This window comes from Pan paniscus, chromosome 8 (assembly GCF_029289425.2).
Source record: "Pan paniscus chromosome 8, NHGRI_mPanPan1-v2.0_pri, whole genome shotgun sequence".
Classification (NCBI taxonomy): Eukaryota; Metazoa; Chordata; class Mammalia; order Primates; family Hominidae; genus Pan; species Pan paniscus.
The window spans coordinates 118,648,625-118,672,705 of record NC_073257.2 but is presented as its reverse complement, the minus strand read 5'-3'; the positions used below and the strand labels follow the sequence as shown (position 1 = coordinate 118,672,705).

General features: G+C 39.8%; 1 protein-coding gene across 5 annotated transcripts in view; it reads left to right on the top strand.

Moving 5' to 3' along the window:
* SORCS1 (sortilin related VPS10 domain containing receptor 1) overlaps positions 1-24,081 on the top strand; it is a 589,577-nt gene that overhangs the window by 371,343 nt on the left and 194,153 nt on the right. For all 5 annotated transcript variants that reach the window (XM_055093367.2, XM_034931441.3, XM_003825559.5 and 2 more), the window contains exon 4: positions 14,775-14,933. In XM_055093367.2, coding sequence (XP_054949342.1) covers positions 14,775-14,933 — 159 coding nt within the window. The remainder of the gene's footprint in view (positions 1-14,774; positions 14,934-24,081) is intronic.

Sequence of the window (24,081 nt, the reverse complement as noted above, 5' to 3'; positions counted from 1 at the left end):
ATGATCCATCTGCCCGCCTCGGCCTCCCAAAGTGGTGGGATGACAGGTGTGAGCCACCGTACCCGGCCAAAATTCATATTCTTTATCCATAAATTTCACTACTAGGAAATTACTTGAGGAAATAGTAATTGACATACAGAAATGTTAATCTACATTAATCATAATATTAGTGAAAATTGGAAACCTGGTAAATAAGAGATTAATTACATAGTGGCATATTTGTACAATCAATACTATATCACCAATAAAAATGATAACACAGAAGAATATTGAAAACCGTAGAAAATCTTCGAAGTGTGGCTTTGAAGTGGGAAAAGCAGGTTAAAAAGCAGGAAGTGTCACACGACACCCTCTTGCTGTATAAATTTCTCTTTCTCTCACTTTGTGTCTCTTTCTGACACCCATAAACATTTATGTATATGTGTGTATATCTATATATGCATAAAACAAAGATTGAAAACAAGTATCAAAGTGTCAGTGACAATCTCTGCATAGTGATGCTTAAGTGATTGTTCTTTTATTCTGAGTACGTTTTTGGGGACATTTTTCAAAAATGTCTGCAATTAATGCATATTTTTTCTTGTTCATATGTGAACACAGTACCTAAACTTTAAAGCAAATAATATGACTAAATGAAAAGAAACAAAATTATTGTATCTTTGACACAAAGATTCATACCTAGCAAGAGCTAGACGTCGGACAAGTAGCTTAAAAACCTGTCCGGCCATCACTAGGAGCACTCTTTGTCTTCATTCGTTTATTCTGAATTTGAAGCCAACCCAATAGTCCCATAGACTGCCATTTTGGATAAACATAGAAATTGACCTTTCTGGTCAATTGAAGCTTGAGGCTTACATTTGTTTTATCTGAGTTCCTTCCTTAGGAAAGCACCTTCAAGCCTCTCAAAAAAAAGTATCAAATAACTGAAACTCACCAGATTACCACATCCTGACAATGAGAAGCTTGGACCCCTCTTTCACTTTGATTGCTTCCTTGCCCTTCCATAGTTCCTGTTTTCTTACACACAATTACATTTCTTCCCTGCTATATAAACCCCTAGTTTCAGTCAGTCAGGGAGATGGATTTGAGACTGAGTTCCCAGCTCATTGGCTGCAGCACCGGATTAAAGCCTTTTTCCTTGGTAATAACTCATCGTCTCAGTGATTGGCTTTCTGTGTGGTGAGCATCAGGACCTAGAACAAACCTCTGATGTTACAGTAACAAATTGAAGGAATTAAGTCCAGTACCAATTGTTGAGCATCAGGACCTAGAACAAACCTCTGATGTTACAGTAACAAATTGAAGGAATTAAGTCCAGTACCAATTGTTTATGAATTGAGAAGACACCATGATGTGGTTAGGCTTTGTGTCCCTACCCAAATCTAATCTTGAATTGTTATCCTTAGGTGTTGAGGGAGAGACCTGGATCATGGGGATGGTCCCCACCCGACCCTAACTATTCTCATGATAGTGAGTGAGTTCTCAAGAGATCTGATGGTTTTGTGTTTGGTAGTTCCTCTTGCTCACCTCTTCTTTCTCCTGCCACCCTGTGAAGAGTTGCCTTCTGCCATGATTGTCAGTTTCCTGTAGCCTCCCCAGCCACGCAGAACTGTGAGTCAATTACACTTCTTTGCTTTATAAATTACCTAATCTTGGGCAGTTCTTTAGAGCAGTGTGAGAACAGACTAATACAGTGAATTGGTACTGCAGAGAGTGGAGTACTGATATAAATTGAAACAGGCAGAGGTTAGAACAGTTTGGAGGGATCAGAAGACTGGAAGATGTGGGAAAGTTTGGAACTTCCTAGAGATTGGTTTTGACCAAAATGCTGATTAGTGATATAAACAGTGAAGTCCAGGCTGAGGTGGTTTCAGATAGAGATGAGGAATTTGTTGGGAACCAGAGCAAAGATCACTCTTGCTATACTTTAGCAAAGAGTCTGGTGGCATTTTGCCCCTGCCCTAGAGATCTGTGGAAGTTTGAACTTGAGAGAGATGATTTAGGGTATCTGGCAGAAGAAATTTCAAAGCAGCAAAGCATTCAGGAGGAAGCAGAGCATGAATTTGAAAAATTTGCAGTCTGACAATGCAGTAGAAAAGAAAAACCCATTTTCTGGGGAGGAATTCAAGCTGCCTGCAGAAATTTGCATAATTAGCAGGCAGCCAAATGTTAATTGCCAAGACACGGGGGAAAATGTCTCCAGGGCATGTCAGAGAACTTCATGGCTGTCCCTCCTATCAGAGACTTGGAGGCATAGGAGGGAAAAATAGTTTTGTGGGCTGGGCCCAGGGCACTGCTGCTGCTCTGTGCAGCCTAGGGACTTGGTGCCCTCTGTCGCAGGCGTGGCTGAAAGGGACCACCACACAGCTCAGGCCATTGCTGTGGAGGGTGCAAGCCCTAAGCCTTGGTGACTTCCACATGGTATTGGGCCTGCATGTGCACAAAGTCAAGAATTGAGGTTTGGGAACCTCCATCTAGATTTTAGAGGATGTATGGAAATGCCAGGATGTCTTGACAGAAGTTTGAGGCAGGGGCAGAGGCCTCATGGAGAACCTCTGCTAGGGCAGTGCAGAAGGGAAGTAGGTCAGTGCCCCCACACAGAGTGCCCACTGGGGCACTGCCTAGTGGTGCTGTAAGAAGAGGGCCACCGTCCTCCAGACCCCAAAGTGGTAGATCCACTGATAGCTTGCACTGTGCCCCTGGAAAAGCCACAGACACTCAACACCAGCCCATGAAAGCAGCTGGTGTGGGAGGGGTGCCGTACCCTGCAAAGCCACAGGGGAAGAGCTGCCCAAGACTATGGGAGCCCACCTCCTGCATCAGCATGACCTCGATGTGAGACATAGAGTCAAAGGAGATCATTTTGGAGCTTTAAGGTTTAATGATTGCCCCGCTGGATTTCAGACTTGTGTGGGACCTGTAGCCCCTTTGTTTTGGCCAATTTCTCCCATTTGGTGGGAGCATTTACCCAATACCTGTACCTCCATTGTATTTTGGAAGTAACTAACTTGCTTTTGATTTTACAAGCTCAGAGGCAGAAGGGACTTGATTTGTCTCAGATGAGACTTTGGACTGTAGATTTTCGAGTCAATGCTGAAATGAGTTGAGACTTTGGAGGACTGTTGGGAAGGCATGATTGGTTATTAAATATGAAAAGACATGAGATTTGGGAGGGGCCAGGGGCAGAATGATATGGTTAGGCTTTATGTCCCTACCCAAATCTCATCTTGAATTGTAATTCCTGGGTGTTGAAGGAGAGACCTTGATCATGAGGGTGGTTCCCCTCATGCTGTTCTCATGATAGTGAGTGAGTTCTCATGAGCTCTGTTGGTTTTATAACTGTTTGATTAGTTAATTTATCATCCAAGTCATATCTGAATGTCAGTAATAATATTTATGATGGTGCTATAGGAATAAGCCAAGACTTTCAAAGGCAACATGTAATGTATGTTCACCCTATTCATGACACATTCAAAGAAAGCCAAACCATTTATGAACTGTCTTTCATATGATCAAGGCAGCTCTTGAATCAAGATCAGACAACTTTTAAAATGACAGTATCTTCATGAACTTATTCAACTTATCATGAATATGAACCTGGGTCTGAAAATGGCTTTTGTATAGTCACAAAACAGAATTGGAGCTTTTATAATTGGACTTCGTGGTAGCCACTTGATTAGGAATTATTCTGATTGATGAGGATCCTTGCCTATAAGCAATTGTGGTGACTAGCTGTATAAAAGATACTAGCCCAGATGCATAAAAGATCGTGTTGTTTGAAACGGTTTAAAGAAGGCAACATTTTTGTTCCCTTTGCATACAAAATACTTTTGGGGTGTTGAGAAATACCACTGAAGTCAAGAGAGCTGATTGTGTGGTTATTTTCTTGAAGTGTGGATTCCCTGTTGGTAATAACTTAGAGCAGATGAGTGTTTTATAGGGTTGGCAAGCAGCAGCAGGAATTGAGCTATGCAGCCAGATGCAAATACAATTTTAAAAAATAATAAAATAAAAATTTTAGATGGTTTTATGTGGGCCTGGGCATGATAAAAATTGAACTTTCTTTATGTTTCTAGAATACATTTACCATTCACTTTCAGACCTGAATGGCCTTTTGTTGTTGTTAGCCCAAGGATACCTGAAAATCATTAGGTTTATTTTAAGATCCATTTTCCAAACTGAAGGGAACACTAAGTATCCTATTTTCAATTTCTGGTTTATGTTGTAAATGATATCAGTGCTTTCTCTGTGAGCATAGAAGAACAAGGACTACTTTGCTCTTAAGAAACCCATATTTCATGATATCAGATCCTTAATTAAATGAGGGGATTATAATGCCTAGATATAGGTTCTCTTGTTAGAGAGTTACTTATGCACACTTTAATGGACATTGAACTGGTCTATTCTTCTGTAATTTAATCTGGGTAATTTATGTACCCTGAAAATTCACACACTGAAATTACTCAACCTTGGCTCCCTTAATGTCCCTGAGAGGGACTAAACAATGCAATTCACTTGGTCTTCAATAAATATACTTACCTTAATCTGATAACAGATTAGAATTTTTCAGCCTTCAAAAGTTTAAGGTAAGACCCAATGAAAATTCTGGCAACTTCAAGATATCTATATCCCAGGAATACTATGATTATGAGGACATTTTAATTCATATTGAATATAATAATTACAACTTTTTATCATATCTATTTTTAAAAATTATAAGTGACAAGTTTTACAGAAGATAGTTGTGGTTACTTATCTTCAATATGGCTTGCTTCTGTGTTTGTGTGTGTGTGTGTGTGCATGCTTTTCTTCCATTGAGAGGTGAAGTCTATTTTTATCCTCCCATTAAATCTGGCCCAGAATTCTTTGACCAATAGCATGTGGCAAAATTGATGTCCTTGGTCTTCTAAGGATGGGTCGTGCAAAGCTTTGCACCTTCCACTTTAGCCCTTTGGAATACTTGATCTTGGGACATTCACACTGAAGGAAACCACTGCTATATAAGAAATTCAACTATTATGAAACTGCCATGTTATGTGATGTTCAGCCACGTGGGGGGTCCTGGAGGATGTGATGCCATGCAGAGAGAAAGGGAGAGGTCAAGCCAGAGACAGGAATGAAGGAGCCATCTTGGAAGTGAAATATCCAACTCTGGCCACCACAGTTGACATCATGTGGATTTGAGACTACCTACTCAGCTCAGCTTTTCCAAAATTCCTGACCCACAAAATCTTAAACAAAACAAAATGCTTGTTTGAAGCCACTGTTCTGAGATAGATTGTTATACAATACATAAGTAGAATAGAACTCCTTTTCTCTTTAGTATACTATGTCAGTTCTAATGCTCCTGAGGTATGTATATTGAGATAGAATTAAACCTAGAATATGCAGTCATGAAAAAAATCATCTTCATAAAACACCGCACTGCTATCTTTCCTGCTGTGACTGAAATCCAAAAAGAGAGAGGAAAGCAGCAGATGATGTAATTATGCTCTGACATGTCAATTAAGCACATTGACCCTTTTCCACCTCTCATCAACAACTTGAGATGATCAATGTTTGTCATTAAATAACTGAAGAAGGAAGGAAAATTTTACATGAAATGGACCTCATTGTTAATATGAGAGACTTCCTCCCGGATGACCCCCTCTAGGCCCATCTTCCAAAGAGCTCTGCAGTAGAGCGGCACCAGGCTATTCTCACTTCACTAATCTGCAAATCCTGTATAAGAGAAATCCCTGGTGGTCTCCGTAGTCTTTTCAGGAAAGCTTTAATAGTCAAATACATTAGCAAGGTATCACGTGGCTGAGACTTCATTAATCTTCCCCAGTACACCCTAGTATATTTGCCAGTTTATCATGAAGCATTAATATAAGTAAAATTAAAACGTACTTGTTAGTGTAGGAAAGGGAAAAAATTCCCTCTACCCTCTGAGTGCTTTATAATTGAGTCCATGAAATAAACCATCACTGGACAGATTAATAAGATAAAAGGTAAACAAATGTATTACATGTACAGGGGCATCACATGAAAGAAAAGTGAATACCAAAAACCCAGTGAGATCTAAAAGCTTATATGCCCACTTCATAGGAGGGAGGAGAGGAGGGATGTAGGCAATTTAGGGAAAAGTAAATGAATTTTGGGAAAGACGAATGGGCCCTCAGAAGAACAGGTGATAGCCAGTCTGGGTGTAATGTCAACTTCTAGTCTCTTCTGTAATCTGAGTTCATCTTTGGTTGATGAGATTCCTGGGGAAGGAATTTATGACAATTGAGTTATTTTAGGAGATCAGTCTTTAGACAGATAAGGAGAGCTCAGAGAGAGCTCCTGCCAGCATTGGCTGTTCCCCAAGAGCCCTCAGTTTGAAGTAATCAGTGTACCAAAGCAGGGTATTTTGGGGTGGCATTTCCTGAACACCTTCATTAGGATGATGATACAAATACAGCAAGGGATGAAGAATGTGGATGAATTCTGTTCACTGATTTTTAGAGTGGATTAATGTCTATGGACTTTCCATTTTACTTTCCTGACTTTCAACTTACACTTATTCAAACTCTAAAGTCAAGTACACAACTTATAGATTTTACCAAAAATGGATTTCCCTCACTTAAATCAATGTTAAAATAGACTGATAGCTTCTCTTTCCTGCTCTCTCTTCCTTCTCACCTGAGTTTCCTTATCATTTCTTGTGGAATAAAGAGATTTCTTATCATTAAATGAACATCATTTCTTGTAAAGTTTCCCATGAGCAAAGAAGATGAATGTCTGTTTCTCTTAGCATCATGGCTCCTTCTGATAGCAGCTAACATTTTAAAATGATGTAACCTTTTGGCATTATAGACCTTTGGGGATTTAAGAGAGAAGTTACTTTGGGACTTGTAATGTTGATGGAAGTGTGTTCTGATTGGGTTGGAATGGAGGCTGTAGGATAATGAGATTTTTAAGGTGGCTCAAATATTCTCAAGGTATTTAATTAGTTCTCATAGTGACTGCAATAATAAAAACATTCTTTGAATGTGTACATCATTATTTCCCTCTGAAATACCATGTTTCGGTTTTTTGGGTTTTTTGTTTTGTTTTTTTTTTTGACGGAGTCTCGCTCTGTCGCCCAGGCTGGAGAGCAGTGGCGCGATCTTGGCTCACTGCAAGCTCTGCCTCCTGGGTTCATGCCATTCTCCTGCCTCAGCCTCCTGAGTAGCTGAGACTACAGGCACCCGCCACCACGCCCAGCTAATTTTTTGTATTTTTAGTAGAGATGGGGTTTCACTGTGTTAGCCAGGATGGTCTCGATTTCCTGACCTCATGATCCACCTGCCTCGGCCTCCCAAAGTGCTGGGATTACAGGCGTGAGCCACTGCACCCGGCCCCGTGTTTAGTTTTTTAAACCAGATGACCCAATGCTAAGCATTAGTGAATATTCCATATTCTCCACTGTCACCTCATATGATATTAATAATAACAATTTCTCCAGCAAAATGAGTCTGTTTTTTTTAAAATGACAGTTAAGCATGGGATGCACTTATTAGGAAAATAGTTACACTGTAATAGTTCTTATTTGCTTTAGCATAAACTTCTTTGGGAACTAGCATGTGGGAAAATGTTTCTCCACCAATAAGAACATTACATCAGAGATTTTTGCCCATTTCTATTATCCTTTTCCCATCCATTTTTATGATAAAGCATAAAATCCAATCTACGGAAGAATCATGCTGGAAGGACAAGGTAAAGGAAGCCAGAGCCATTGTGAAAAATCTGGGGTATGAACCATGACTGGCTATTTTGATCTTCTGACTGTATATTTAAAACCAAGAAATTATCTTTATTTGTTCAAGAATATAGTGTCTTACTAACACTTGTTACTGAAATTCTCCATTATCTTACACCCCATTTCTTCTTGCTGCCTCTTTTTTTTCATCTAGGCAATATTTTTATGAGATATTTGTAATGCCAGATTTAAATCTCTTTCCCTCTCTTTTTTGGAATTCAACTATCATATTTTAGCAGAACATAAAGTACTATATATGCCATCCTTTGTGAGGTAAATGTAGTAATATTTGCAGAAAACTTAACAGTGCTTTTGCACAGATAATCTTATCTGATCTTCACACGAATCTATGCAGGGCATGACATAGATAACCTTACCACTGACTAGCTGTGCAACCTTGAGCAAATTGCCTCATCTCTCTAAGCCCGATATCAAATGGACATAATGATATCTACCTGAAGTAGTTTTCATAAACAATCTGATGGAATAATTTAGTTTAAAGCTTTAGCAGGGAGCCTGATACACAACAGCTCAATAAATGGCAACTTATTTATGGTATCACTACTATGTTCAATGAGGAAACTGAGACTCAGAAAAAGGATTAAATGAGCTATAAGGTATTCAAAGTGGCACAACTGATAATAGCAGAGAAGAAATTCAAATCCGAGTTTTTAAACCCAGGCCCCTTACTATTTCTTGTGATTGTAGCGTACCTTTCTTCTCATGGTGTGAGTGAGCTTCACTAAGCACACTCCCTTCTTTTCTATTTTGTGAGGAAAAGTACACATTCATGAAGACATTGATTAGAGCCAGGTTTAGGATTAGGTTATGACTCTTCCTGTGGAACAGAAGTCTCTGGTGCACCAGCCCCATGCTCAGCCCTGCAGGTCAACCCGCCATGGAAATATATACATGGACATATATTTCCTTTATGGAAGTTCAGTGCCATTCACAATGGTGGAAGCAGATTCTCACAGTAAAATAGTGTGTGTATGTTTGGGTTTCTCTAAATTGTCTCAAAGGAGAAGACTGTGTTCAGTAGTCCCAAGTGAAATAAGAAGAGATGTCCTATACGTTTTCTTTTTTGAATCATCTCCCAAGGACTGTAACTCATATGTTGTCATTCCTGATAAACCTTACTCATCTCCTATGTACTCTGTGGAATTGGCCAAGAGGTACTGAATGACTCCTCATTATTGTTACAAATAATAATTAATGGGTTGGGTCTCCTGACAAGGCAATTAACACACATATGAAGGACTGAAATTACATGCTCCTTAAAAAAATGTTTCTTCCCAGCCTTACATGGTGGCTCATACCTATAATCTGAGTGTTTTGGGAGGCCGAGATGGGAGGATCCCTTGAGCCCAGGAGTTTGAGGCTGTGATCATTCAGCTGCACTCCAGCCTGGGCAACAGAGCAAGGTCTTGTCTTAAAAAATGTTTTTTATGCTTGTTTTTTTCCCTTAAAAAATCTGAGTCTGTGGATCCTCATTAGAAAACCAGTTTGAAATCAAAAGGACAGAATAAACTCTTTAAAATACAATGCCATAGTTTCCCAGTCATTTCACTGAATCACTTTCCAGGTCACAAGTAGACAGTCTGTTGCCTAAATGTTCTGTTCATCTCTTAGTATTGAATGACGTGATTTTGTGCTAATAAACAAAGATGGCACATAGGTAAGCTTCGCTGAGTTTGGAAGGATGGGATTTAGGAAAATTGGTTGTGTAATTTCCATCTTCTTACAGACTCATTTCTATCAGTGTGTGCTTGATTTGAGCTTTTTTCTTTTTAATCCCCTTCCTCCCCTTCCTTCACTGTTTGTATTTCTGTGATTTTCTTTCCATGGATCATTCTGGGATCCTGTTCAACTTTCCCTAACACTGTCCTCCAAATAGTTGCCAATTGATAAGCACTTAATTGATCTTTCCCTCAGCTCATCTGGGAAGGATAAGTGCTCAGCCCTCATTGAGAATAGGTAGCTTTTCCACCCTCATTGGTCAGCAGATGACTTACTTTCTCTGATTACATTTTGCTTAATTTGTTTTTAATTTTGAGGTCAGAGGTTTGCAAATAGACTTTTATTCTGTTTATAGAGAGAAATATTTCTGTTTGAATAAAGTGGGTAGCAGTAGATAACTGGAGTGCCTAATTGCTGCTGTTGCTGTTTTTCTTTGCTGTTGTCATTATCATTATGAAAAGCATTTATTATGCACCTGTGATATGGGCATCTGGAGCTGAATTAATCTCTGAGTAAAGCAAAAGAGATATCCACACAGCAGCCCATTACCTCTGCTTGATTCCAGCCCATTTATGACAAAGAATAGACAAATGAGCCAACAAATAATGAACAACACATAAAATAAATACTTTTTCCATTAGGACCAAAGAAATGGTACGAAAAAGTATATGCCCGGAGGTGGTGAAGAACTCTTTATTAACTCCACGCCACATAAACCAATAAATGATGGAATTCCAAGAACAACATATCTAGGAAAAGAATTTGGAAAACTAAATAGTAGCAGCATTCCTCTGGGAAGAAGGCCCACAGGAGACGACAACTGGAAGGATCAGAAAGCTGCCTGCCAACCTTTTGTAGAATTACTTCCTGTAGCCATATGTTGAATCTGGAGCAAACTAAAGACAGTGAAAGTGCATTTAATTTTTGATGACATTGAGCTGTCAGAAGGACTAATACCAAAAAAAAAAAAAAAGGAGAAGTGACGTATTTGAAATCTATAAATTGCATTTCATGTTCATTTGTCTACTCTAGGAAAAGCAAATAAAGTTTCTTCTTCCTTCTGACGTGGGTGATGAATGATTGCTTGGAGTTGGGTGGTAGGATCCTGTGTTGCCATTATTGACTTTCTATGGAAACAATTCATCTGCAGGTGCAGTCAGTCGGCACACCCTGCAAGGCATAAGTAAACTGGTTCTAATCACTCATGGGTGGAACTGAACAGGGAATAATTACTTTCCTGATAAAGGCAGTGTCTTTCTCTTATCTTCACCTTCCTTGCCTCAAGTAGAACAGCGAGGATTTGCTCAAGGGGACTGGAAATCCCGGTGTTGCAGGGGCCCCTGGCCTGCAGGCAGCAGAAGGCAGGAATGAAAAGGACTCATTCATTTATTCATTCCTTTATTCATTTACAACGGTATGTGACCCTACTATGGAACAAGCTTTGATCCAGGCAAACAATGACCTCTCTTTTTGGAGAGCTTACTTTAGGAATCTGCAAAGCTTGGATTCATGCCTTTTACAAAGGCCTGCTAAACTTCTGTTGTCCAGAACACACTCCAGAATACAGAGAAGTAAACACAACAAAACGTTATTTGTTCAAAGTTACATGAAGAGTCAGAGGGGGATAAAGAGTCATTCTAAACTAGCAAAAATAGGGATTGTTAGGCATCTTTAAGAAATGTAATCTATTGTTTTTGAAGAATATTTGCTAATTTGAACTTAATATTTTGAAAATATTTCTGAGTAGAAAATCTTGTGAGAAGATATGACTTATTCATTTATGAACAATATCATCTATGTCTAAAGACTAGATCATATTTATTATTTTCAGTGTTTGTTTCTCAAGTATGTTAAGCCTTTTTTATTTAGATCGCATTAAATTTTTTACTTGTTAGCTTATTTATATTTTATTACTGATAAAATGGTAGGACAAACATCAATTCATTTGAAGCAAAATTATTAAAGAATTTGAATTTAAGACTAAAATAAAAAGATTTTACTTATTCAATTAACAATTAGGTACATACTATGTTTCAGTCATTACAACAATCATAATTAATTAATTTGAAGGTTGTGATTAATTGGAGTACATTATACAGTCATGTGTTAACATGTGTGCATTTGTGTGTCTATGGCTAAGTTAAAAATGAATATTTGGGGGGCTGGGCACAGTGGTTCATGCCTGTAATCCCAGCACTTTGGGAGGCTGAGGCGGGCGGATCACCTGAGGTCAGGGATTCGAGACCAGCCTAGCCAACATGGCGAACCCCATCTCTACTAAAATACAAAAATTAGCCAGGAGGCAGAGGGCAGAGGTTGCAGTGAGCTGAGATTGTGTCACTGCATTACAGCCTGGGCAACAGAGCGATACTCTGTCTCAAAAAAAAAAATATATATATATATATATGGGCCATAATGTCAAACTTAAAAAAAAAAAACAGAATAAAATCCTCAATCCACAATAGGATGTAGAGATGTGGATAAAGAAGTAGAAAGAAACACAAACATGGTTTAACTTGCAATGATAGGGTCATGAGTTTGTTGTTGTTTTTTTTTTCTTTTGAATTCTACCAGAGGTCTTATGGAGTTGTTTCTGCAATAAGAAAAATAACTAGTGAAAAATGGATCCAGATTGACCTGTTTGTTCTGAGTAGAATTGAACAGAAATTTAAGAGAGCAGCCACTGGAATGTTTCTGTAGTACAGTCATACCTATAAAGCTCACCGGGAAATTTCTGACTAGTTCCCATTATTTCCAAAATGTCAAATTCTCAGATGGAGAGTTTTAGGTGAGGGCTGCATAGAGAAGGTGGGATTTTGGTCTGCCTATTTTCAACATCCAGAAAAAAAGCCAAAGATACGAGTCGCTTTATTTTTATAATATTAAGTTTCCATCTGTTGGGAAATATGTGCATTACTCTGCCACTCGCACCCAATATTACCTGATGCAGGATGTCTTATGCAGTCTGATCACGTGGAGCATAAATGGGTATCAAAAATACTTTAAAGTGATTGATAAAAATCAGCTTGCTTTGGGAATATTCTGTAGGCCTAGTTTATAATTGTGTTTAATTTTATTTTGATGAAGTATTCTGCCAGGAGAAGCAGGTAGGGAGATCTATACTCATGGGAAAAGAGGAAAGCATATTCTGGCTAACAGGGAACTAGAAAATCAGAGTGGGGGAGGGAATCACGTTGCCTGAGACAATAGGTGTTCTATAAAATTGAGCCTCTTCATATTATCATGGAAATGACTTGTCGGCAGTAGTGCAAAAAGGTTGTTTTACATTATTGTTAATTGTGATTAGAGACACAAAACAATATGATCATTTGATGGCTTATTTGTTATTCAAAACATGACAGCTTTTATGTGTTCATAAATATGAACTCACTTGGAAATATTCCTGTGAATTTAGGAGCCATCTAAATGTACTTGCTTAATGCATACACTAGATTTTAATGAAGCCATATGAGTTTATACTTCGTAGATTACCTGATGGCTCCTTGTCGGCCATCTGATGAGGGAACGCTGTCTGCTTGGTGAATGTGAGACAGAGAAATCCATAACTTTGTCAGAATTTATGGTTGGTGGGCAGTGGCTTTCCTGGAACATGGTACAAGAGGCAATTAGTCTTCAGTTTTGTGTGCGCTTTTCATCTTGTCGGGAGTGTAGCTGATAGCAACAGCATTGCCTTCACCCCATTACATCCCTTTTCTCCTCTTCAAGAAGGGGAGGTTGAAAGAACAGCAAGGAACCTTAAATTCGTCCTGGATAGCATAAACAGAGTTTGGGCAGAGTGTCTGGCATGCAATCCTTTTGTGCCATTTACAGTGACAGGACACCACTTTCAAAGATGACACTAACTGTTCAGAGGCTTCAATATGATTGCCTCCAAATGCTTGAGAAAGCTCCATGTGTTTGCCTGGCACTCTGCTCTTTTAAGATATGACTCTATTCCCCTCTCTCTCTCTTTCTTGGAAGTGCAGCATCCTCAGCTGGTAATCTTTAATCCTTGGGCTGCAGTGATTTCTTTTCATACAGCAACACATTAAACACATATTTCATGCTTCCCTGAACCAAATTCAGAAAGTGCCAATTAATAAGTTGATGGGGAAGAGGTCAACGGGTAGCATTAAGGCCACCTGTCTGGAGACATTAGGTGCACACTTTGAGTGAAAGACCCACATAGAGTTGGGAATGAAGTAATTTATCAGACATTCCTGAAGGCATAAAATGAGGATTTAAGGCAGTTTCGAGGGCAGCTCCTCCATCTTGCTGCTATGGTGATTGATCCCATTGCTCTGGACAAAATTGGGCATCCCAAAGAGACAGTGTAAAATGTCTGAAGCTGTGAATTTTTACGTATTTATAGCTTCTTCTGTGGTGCAGACTGTGCAGAGCAACCAACTTTTCTTTCAGAGAGTTTTAGAGAGTCATGTAGACTTAGAAGTTGTGAAGCTTCCATCCATATCTCAGAGTGTTCTGGGCATCTTTCTATGCACTCATTTATTCATTCATTCGACAAATATTTATCAGTGTACCATGCATACTGGACCTTAGTCTAGCTGCTGGGAATTCATCTGTGAACTATACAGACAGCTATCTCTGTTCGCACAGGGTTTATTTTTTAGTAGAGGTTATATAGACAAGAAACAAAATAAATAAGTAAATTATGTAGTAGGCTAGAAGGTGATGAGGGTGGTGGGGTAAAATAGCCTTTGTGAAATTCCTAGAGAAAGCTTTAGAGCCTAGACTGACTTAAGACTCAGAAAATCAGGCTAAGTTTGGATGGCGTAGGAAATCATTGAAGTGGAATGAAAAGATTCGAGGTAGGGAAGAAAAACAATGGACTCCATCCTCTTTCTCTTCCACTTTTCCCACAGCAGACTATAACCAGTCTGTTAATCCCCCAAAATGGAAAGTGCATAAGGCACAGTAGGAAGAAGGGAAGAAGGGTAAGTGTTCCAGGTTCAGGAAATAACCTTGGAAATAAAACAAAGAGTCCCCTAAAAGAGAAGAGAATACAGTTATCTATTTCATCCCTCATTCTTCCAGCTTCTCCTACTCCCTTCATTTCTTTGTAGAAATATTTCTGTAGCATTGATCCAAGATGGAAGAATAAGCCTGACAGAGTCAAGGTCCCTGTTTGGCCAAGCATTCTTTGCCTGCCCCTGTCCTTCCCTTGTCAAAAATTAGCTAATTTTCAAGTTTTGCAAATTTGTAGACTTAATTTTCTGTTGTTTCTTTCTCCAACAATTCTTTGCTGCAGATAATGTTACTCACAGACCCGGAGATTGAGAGCAGCTTATTGATCAGCTCAGATGAAGGGGCAACTTATCAAAAGTACCGGCTGAACTTCTACATTCAAAGCTTGCTTTTTCACCCCAAACAAGAAGACTGGATTCTGGCATACAGTCAAGACCAAAAGGTGAGCATACTTACCTTGTTTGAGACAATGAAGCATGGTTCTCCGGGGAAAATAGTGCTAATTTAATCATCTCTCCATTTCACCTCAGTGATCATTTTTGTTCTGAGCAGTAGCCTGACCTCTGTGCTAATGGGACAAGGGAAAGCAAGGAGAGTCTCAGGTTGCTTGTTTAAATCATGTAAATATCTGAAACCACTTACCAAATAAAGATTAGGTGTACTAAGTAAGACATGGTGGAGAAGCAGTTCTCAGCATAGATGCTTAAGGCAGTCAGGAGCCTCTGACCCCCACTGAATTGGAGACAGTGTCTTATGTTTGTGGATTGGTGATCATTTCTCTTGGCGAAAGACCCATGGCTTTTCTCAAACTCTTAAAGGGAAGCATAACCCTGAAAAGTTTAAGAACATGAAGCAGGGTTGTTCTAAAACACTGAGAGAAATGGCCAGAGGAACAATAATGATGTATATAGGTAACCTTATGCAGAACCTAGTCATCTCAGAACTTTTCTTCACTTGGTGGTAAAGTTGAAGAAGTCCACTTCGTAAGAAAGGATTAAATGAGCTCATGGTATTAGGTGTGTGTGTGTATATGTGCATATGACCAATAAAATGTCATCCTATAATATATATTATGTACTCTATACGACATATATACTATAACATACATATGGTCCCTGCCTTTAAGGAACTTGCATTCTCAGGTAGAATAAAAGGCTAGCAATAGCTAATAAAATTAAATTAAAATGAAAAGAAACAGCATTTACACAGGCAAATGTGAGAGAGACTCTGGCCATAAAAGCCAGAGGGATAATTGGTGAAATACTAGAATACTCCTTGTGAAATGCATTATGCAGTGAAGTCATTCTGAGAATTCTCCTTAGAGGAATCATGAATTAGAAATTACATATATTTAAAGAAATACTGGACTTAACTAAGTGAGGTGAATATTCTGGGGTTTCATTTGTCTGGGTTTGCATAGATATGTGGCATTTTTGAAGGTAGGAGAATGGTATGAGCAACTTCCCAAGGTCTCTACTGTCAGGAGCATTTTAAAGGAAGCAAATTAAAATTCTTAAGATTGGAGTTTTATTCATGCTGCCCCTACTGCCAAATAAAATGCACATTAATCCTAAAAATAGAAAGAATTTACAATTCATTTTTTTTCCTGTTGAGCAGCCTGGCTACCCTTTCAGCAGAATGTACAATTTTGTTTCTGGAGTCAAGCCACAGTGCATCTGGTCCAGGATGGTGCAATTAACAGAGGCAAAGCCTGACCAGCTCAGACAGAGTATTAGTCATTTAATCCACAGGGTTGTTACATTTTATTCGACAGTTGGTTAAATCCATCCCCCCGCTGATGCCAGAGGCACAGCGAGGACCAGATTTACCTGCCTAAGTAAAAGCTTTGCATCTTTGCAGTTATGCTGGAGGAGATGCCCAAATATGTAACCCTTTCATTCCCAACACTTCAAAGAGTGCCCCCATGGTCACTGTGGCAGAGTGGATGATACAAGACCAGTTAGGATGCCTGGGCTGTGACTTCAACCCAGCTACTTCTGGTGAATAGTATTTAGCGTTGGTTTCCTTTGCATTAAAATGTGTTTGTATGGATAATTATAATTGTAGGTACCCTTCCAAAGTGATTTAAAAAGAAACAAATATTAGATGCCACATCTCTTTTAAGTGCCATGCATGATACCGTGTTGATATAAAATAACAATATTCTATTCATCTGGAGATAGATGATTAACACATATGAGTTGACCAATAGTTTAAGAGAGGCCACAAAGGCAGTGCTGTCACTGAATATTATATGCAAGTGACTGGATGAATTACATTAAATTGGTAGCCCAAAGTTCAGGAGATAGAGATCTAGTGATCTGTCTACTCTAGAAGTCTTACAAAATGACTTCAGCTGGACTTTAATGGATATGTCGGATTTCTATTGTAACAGTAGGGGAGACCAATTTTTTACAACAGGAATGTCATATACATGAAATTGTAAAAATCACATTTACAAAATTGCAAATTTTTCTATGTGGCTGAAACTAAAATTTGTTATAGCTAGTTATAATTTACACACACACACACACACACACACACACACTTTGGAACCTAATCCTTATTATTTTTCACTGTTTTGGCTGTTTGATTTTTAGGAAAACTAATTTTTATTTCCTTAATTAGGAGCCTTCAGAAATTTGCATCCAGAGAATGATATGTTTAGGGCTATTGATTTCAAGGGTTAATCAGTAGTAATATCAGTATAAACTGTGGTAATATGAGGTCAAAAACAAGACCAGTTGGGATGATATTACAGCAGTCCTGGCATCAGATGCTAAGGGTAAGAACCAAAAGGTACCCTTTGTGACCACAGACCCGATGAATCCTGTCATTTTAAAGTTGGAAGCAGTCTTTATTTATTTGTTGTTGTTTTTCTGTATGAGGCTAAGGATCTAAATATCTAAGAGGTTAACACATTTTCTCAAAGGGAAAAATCACTAATTGGTATCACATGTGGATATTCTACAAATGGGGTAAGGGGCTACCTGACGTTTGATAGTGTTCTCATTCTTTTTTTTTTTTTTGAGATGGAGTCTTGCCCTGTCACCCAGGCTGGAGTGCAATGGCGCAATCTGGGCTCACTGCAATCTCTGCCTCCAGGGTTCAGGTGATTCTCCTGCCTCAGCCTCCCAAGTAGCTGGGATTACAGGTGTGTGCCACCACACCTGGCTAATTTTTTGTATCTTTAGTAGAGACGGGGTTTCGCCTTGTTGGCCAGGCTGGTCTCAAACTCCTGACCTTGTGATCCACCCACCTTGGCCTCCCAAAGTGCTGGGATTATAGACATGAGCCACCACGCCCAGCCAGGGTTCTCGTTTTTGACGGTGATATTTCGAGATGAACAGATGGGAAAGAGCCAGGCTTTCTACTGACCTCTCTGTTTCTTTACGAGAGGATGAAGGATAAATCATACTGGAAAAAACACATCGTGGATAGCCAGCTCTACAAGTAGGAATCAGAGAAGACCTCCGTATCTCAAGGCTTGAATCACAGAATAGGGAGTGGGGCATTCGCTGGAAGGGAGTGAGCCGCAGCCGTTAGCTGATGGCATTGGCTGGAAGTCAAGTTGAGAGGGTCTGTGGCCACTCAGGTGGGTCAGTGATATGGAAATAAAAGCTGACAGTCCCCCATGGGTCGTGGAACTTTTAGCACTGATGAGATGTGGCAACAAGGAGGACCATGTGCTGGTGTTGGCTGGCCAGTGACTGCCCTTGCCTAGGAAACAGGAACATTTATTCTTTCATGTAAGTATTGCTCATCAGTTTTTCTGTGACAGCTGCTAATGTCACTGCTGCAGATCTCCCAGCTAGGATCTTAGTCAGTATTATCTCTGCTGGATGCTGTTTTACATCAAATTGTGGTGAACAATCCCTTAGAAAATGCATTATTGAGGTGGCAATTCCTATGAACAGGGTCCTCCTCTTTTCTCTTTTTCTTTATTTGCTGGCTTCTTTGTTTTTTTAAGGCATACTCTCCGTCTTTTGAACACATAGCCACATTTATTTTCCCCTTATCTCCCTGACATTGCTTTTTCTCTCCTTCAGTGCATGTGACTTTTAAGCTCCTAAGGAAAGAGTTTGGAGCTCCAGCCTGCAGGATAGACCCTCTATGAGCTGCGGTACCCTGCTCTAACTGTGTTTCATTTTGGGTGCCTAAATCCCAGTGGAGGCTTTTTGATGTGGGCATTATAAGGGACTCAAAGAGTTTTGTTGAACAGGTGTTCCTTTCTGGCCCAAGATAGAATTTTACTGGATATCAGTCCTATGGGAGGTCATATTAAGATTTTAAAAGGTGGTTTTAATCAGGGAAGAATGTGTATGGCCAAATGTCCTCAGAATTCACAAACCAAGGTTTTTGATATTTTTTGTTTTTACTTAGAAGGAGAAATCTATTTGTGATATTCAACATCTAGGTGGTTGTATTATTAAGGATTCTCCAAAGAAACAGAACCAATAAGGGGAGGAGAGAGAGAGAGGAGGGGAGAGAGAGAGAGAGAGAGAGATTGATTGATTGATTGATTGATTATGGGAATTTACTCATGTAATTGTGGAGGCTTATAAGTCCCAAGATCTGCCATCTGCAAGCTGGACAACCAAGAATGCCAGTGGTATAATTCAGTCCAAGTTGGAAGGCCTGAGAATTGGTTGGGGGTGGAACCAATGGTGTAAGTCCTGGTCCAAGTCCAAAGTCCTAAGAACCAGGAACTCTGATGTCTGAGGGCCAGGGGAGACGGATGGATATCCCAGCTCAAAAAGAAAGAGGGAATTCACCCTCCCTCTGCCTTTTCTATTCAACACCTCCAAGGATTGGATGATGCTTGCCCACACTGGAGAGGGTAGATTTTCTCAGCCTACTGATTCAGGCACTAATGTCTTCTAAAAAAACCCTTACAGATATACCCAGATAAGTTTTATCAGCTCTTTGGGCATCTCTTAGCCAAGTCGACACATAAAATTGACCATCATCATAGTTGCCAAGAGGTAAATGCTATCTTGTCTGGGGATGTGGCTATCCAGGCACCACTAGAATGACTGAAAGGAAAATGTGTGGAGCCTTTTACCCATTGAAATTCTTAAATAAGTAGCCTGCGTTCATAGGAAACCCTGCCCTGAGACTTACCGAGTAAAGACATAGGAGCTGGACTTGGCCTCTGAAGGGCCTATGTGAGGATGTGCCTTTGGAAAGCCCTGAAATTTTCAGAAAAAGGAACATTATAGATACAATTATAGAGATTCTGTTTCAAATGGACAGGGGGCTACTTGGTGTCTACAATCCCACCCCTCACATTTTTAAAACAATGAATCCTTGTGGAAAGTATGAAGAATTCCATGGCATTTATTATAGGAGCACCAAAATGTTGCTTTCTTTTATTAATTTACTTTTTTTATTTCTATAATTTAAACAGTAAGCAAACCAAGCATTCTACCCATTTAAAAAAATTCTTTGCATTTGGAAACTGAGCAGATAAGAGAAAGGAGATATAGTCCTTTGCTTCATTGCTAGCTGACTTTCTTGCCTCAATACAGGAAACCACCCAAGGAAGGCTTAGCAGAAGGCTGAGCCTGCCAGATTACATCTTTATTTCAGTTTGGCAATAAACTAGTGTACAAACTGTGCTATAAAACATTGCCTCCAACGGCATCTCTCAGTCTGTCTTAAACACCTCACTAAACATGACGTGTTGGGAAACATTTGAAATGAGAGAAAACAAAGAGCAGATGTGGCTGTAAGGAAATTTAAAAAAAAAAAAACAAGAGAGGAGTATAAGAATCTGTGTATACCTCAGCTTTGCTGTCTATGCCGGCCGGGGTAAAGGGGAGAGTGCCATGTTGTGAAACCAACATGAACACTGTCAGGACTCTTGCTGCTGAGTGGCTGGAGAGCAGAGGCCCCTTGCTGTCCTTATCCAGACCTCTTCTTCAGGTAGCTCCAGAGAAGGGCCTGCTGCCCCTTACCATGAGCAGGAAGGGCTGCTCTTCTCCTGTCCTGTGCAATCCCCACCCTTGTGGACGTTCAAGACCACGTAGAGCATGAACGCAGTTCCTATACAAACAGGCAAGAAGTACAACTGAACAAAACAGGCTGGGTCCAGGCTGTGGGAAGTTGGAGAGCAGGTGTTCATTTAGAAGGAGGGAGGGATATTGTCAAGCTCTAGCCTGCTGTTCTTGCCATGTAGGAAGGTGGGTCCAGCGTCACCAGACCTTCAGAATTCTTTCTTTTTTTGAGAGAAGTAATTCTGCTTTGTTTTCAATGTGAAGTTTTCTTATTTTTATGTGTGTAACAATGACCTCAGAAATTTAAAAAGAAGCACTGCATAGGACAAATAAACCTCATCTGCTGCCCTGTGGTTGTCCTTTCTTCTTTCCCATTATCTTTGTTTTTCTTTGTTCATGGGTCTCTCTTTTGATTTTATTTGAGAAGATGTTAATTTTTTTTTTTTTTTTTGCGATTTTTTGAAAAAAGTACATTCAAATAAATGATCGGTTTTGTCGAGGGAGAATAAAACTTTTAGGACAGTTTGGTGGGCCACCCTTTATTTTGTGGCAGTTCTAGAATGTTTGTAAGTTTATATTGACTCGCTTATTTTGGAGCTCTATGAGTCCAAGTAAGAACATGTGGAAAACTTGCTTCATTCCTGATCTTCTTTAAATTCCAAAGGATCACAGTTTATGAAATAAACAGAAAATCCTAAGGCCTGTATGTTGGCCTTCCCTTCAACATTTTTTGGTACATATGTGTCAGATACCAAAACATACTTTTAAAGGCAGAAAACAGGCTTTGATAGGGAGGTTCTGTTTACAAATAATGGAAAATCTAATTTTTTCTTCTTTTTTTGAGACAGTCTTACTGTCTTGCCCAGGCTGGAGTGCAGTGATGTGATCTTGGCTCACTGCAACCTCTGCCTCCTGGGTTCCAGCGATTCTCCTGCCTCAGCTTCCTGCATAGCTGGGATTACAGGCACCTGCCACCATGCCTGTCTAATTTTTGTATTTTTTTAGTAGAGATTGGGTTTGACCATGTTGGCCAGGCTGGTCTCGAACTCCTGGCCTCAAGTGATCCGCCTCAGCCTCCGAAAGTGCTGGGATTACAGGCGTGAGCCCTGTGCCCGGCTGGAAACTCTAAATATTAACAGCTGGCATTCTCTTCAGAAATGAAGGCTGACTTTCAGTTAAAATCATATGGTGATAGAAAAGGAAAAATGGACTACCAATGTGATGAACAGCCAATGACAGAATTTTAGTAACATGCATAAAAGTGAATTTTATTAAAAAAGAACTAATTTTAGTTCTCTGCCTTCTCTCTCTCTCTACCAGTCCTGCAATGTTTTTAAAGTTTCATATCTATTCTACATGTATATCTATAAACATATCTATAAACAAAAAATCTTCTCTCTATTCCTTTTAATTGTTCCTTTCTTTCTTTCTTTCTTTCTTTTTTTTAGACGGAGTCTAGCTCTGTCACCCAGGCTGGAGTGCAATGGCACAATCTCAGCTCACTGTAACCTCTGCCTCCTGGCTTCAAGCGATTCTCCTGCCTCAGCCTCCCAAGTAGCTGGGATTACCGGCACCCGCCCCCACGCCCGGCTAATTTTTGTATTTTTTAGTAGAGACGGGGCTTCACTGTGTTGGCCAGGCTGGCCTCAAACTCCTGACCTTGTGATCTGCCCGCCTCAGCCTCCCAAAGTGCTGGGATTACAAGCGTGAGCCACCGCTCCCAGCCAATTGTTCCTTTCTTTTCCTGAGTGAGCCTTCACAGAAGGGTAATACTTATCATGGCTGCTTTCAATGGCAGACATTCCCTGGGAAATATTGACTACTTAATAAAGAAATAGATGCCAGCGCTTTCAAAATCTCAGTCATACTAAGGTTTCTCGCCACTGACCGACAGTAGAGTGAGCTGGTAAGAGGATCAGCTGTCTGCTCTGTCATGTCCTACCCCTGCTCTGTGACCTTCAACAGGTCGTTTAAATGTAGTTTCTCCAACTGTAAAGTGGAAACAATAATAAGAGTACTTGGCTCATGGGACTATTTGATGATACTGAGATAACGCATGCAAAATATGAACACAGAGCCTGACACATAGCAAACATGGCATAGATGCCAGCCAGTGTATTATCCAAAGACCTGAAAGAAAGCACCCCGTGTGGTGCAGCTGGAATTAGACAAAGCATGTCTTAGGCAGAGGCTGTCTTATCCCTGTGCCTTTCCAGTACGTAGAGCTACAGGCACTTTAATCAATTTAATTTAAATGCCTTTTTAGACAATCACTAAAAGGTCCCATGGAAGCAGAATGAATGGAACAGGACTGACAGATATGTGGTACTTAGAAATATTATTGATTATAATAATAGAAAACCATTAAATATTAAAGTATTTATCTTCACATTAACTCTGTTTGTTTTTTAATAGACCTAGCAGCCCCTTAATGTCAAAAGGGCAAGATTGAGATAAAGACAAATTGATCCTTGAAATTCAACCCCCTGGGGATATTCAAATGATTTCTGCACAAGCACAAACACTTAGGAAACTGATATCTACCTAATGCCATCATGTTTCCCCAAGGCACTGCATCAAGTTAAAAGGCACTCAGTTTTTTATAAGAAATATGTTGAGCATTATATACCATGCTGGTTTGGCAGGATTTTCATGTGCTTGAAATTTCCCAATGTCAGAGCTGATTTCCAATTTCATGAATATGTGAGTAATTTAAGTATCCAAGTACAAAACTGGCAATTAGAGTGGAAACCAGGGAGCTCGCTAAATGTCAACCCCAACGCTTGTTTATAAAACAAATTCTCAAGCTGAAATGCCATCATATGCAAACAAGGAAGGCCTACTACGTTTACCTTAGATACCGTGTTTAAACAGGTTGTATCATTATTTTTCAATTGCTACCTGGAACAGTTTGATTTGCCTGTTTCTAATGATTTTGGGGAAAAAAAATATAGCTACAAGAATAAGGAGAAATGAACATTTTAAAACAAGCAATTGGGTTTAAGATTTGAACAGGCACAATTGTGCTATTTAATAGTTTTGTAGGCTTTGAAAGAGAGGTATTTGTTTGTCCAAATTTTTAGCTAGTTCTTCATCTGTTCTATGCCACCAACGCTTGTCTTTAAGAACCTTTAAGGGGCCAGGCGCGGTGGCTCATGCCTGTAATCTCAGCACTTTAGGAGGCCAAGGCAGGCAGATCTCTTGAGGTCATGAGTTTGAGACCAGCCTGGTCAACATCGTGAAACCACCCCTCTCTACTAAAAATACAAAAATTAGCCGGGCGTGGTGGTGCATGCCTGTCATCCTAGCTAATGGGGAGGCTGAGGCAGGGGAATCTCTTGAACCCTGGAGGCAGAGGTTGCAGTGAGCCGAGATGGCGCCACTGTACTCCAACCTGAACAACAGAGCGAAACTCTGTCTCAAAAATAAATAAACAGATAAATATATAAGAATCTTTAAGGCCAAGATTTTATCTTATCATTTTCCTATATACCTCCAGACCTGGATGCACAGGAGGTGTTCACAAATCAAACTCGCCCACAGTCATATATTGGCCCTCCCTTCCCAACTGGCTCCAGTTCCGTAAGTCTA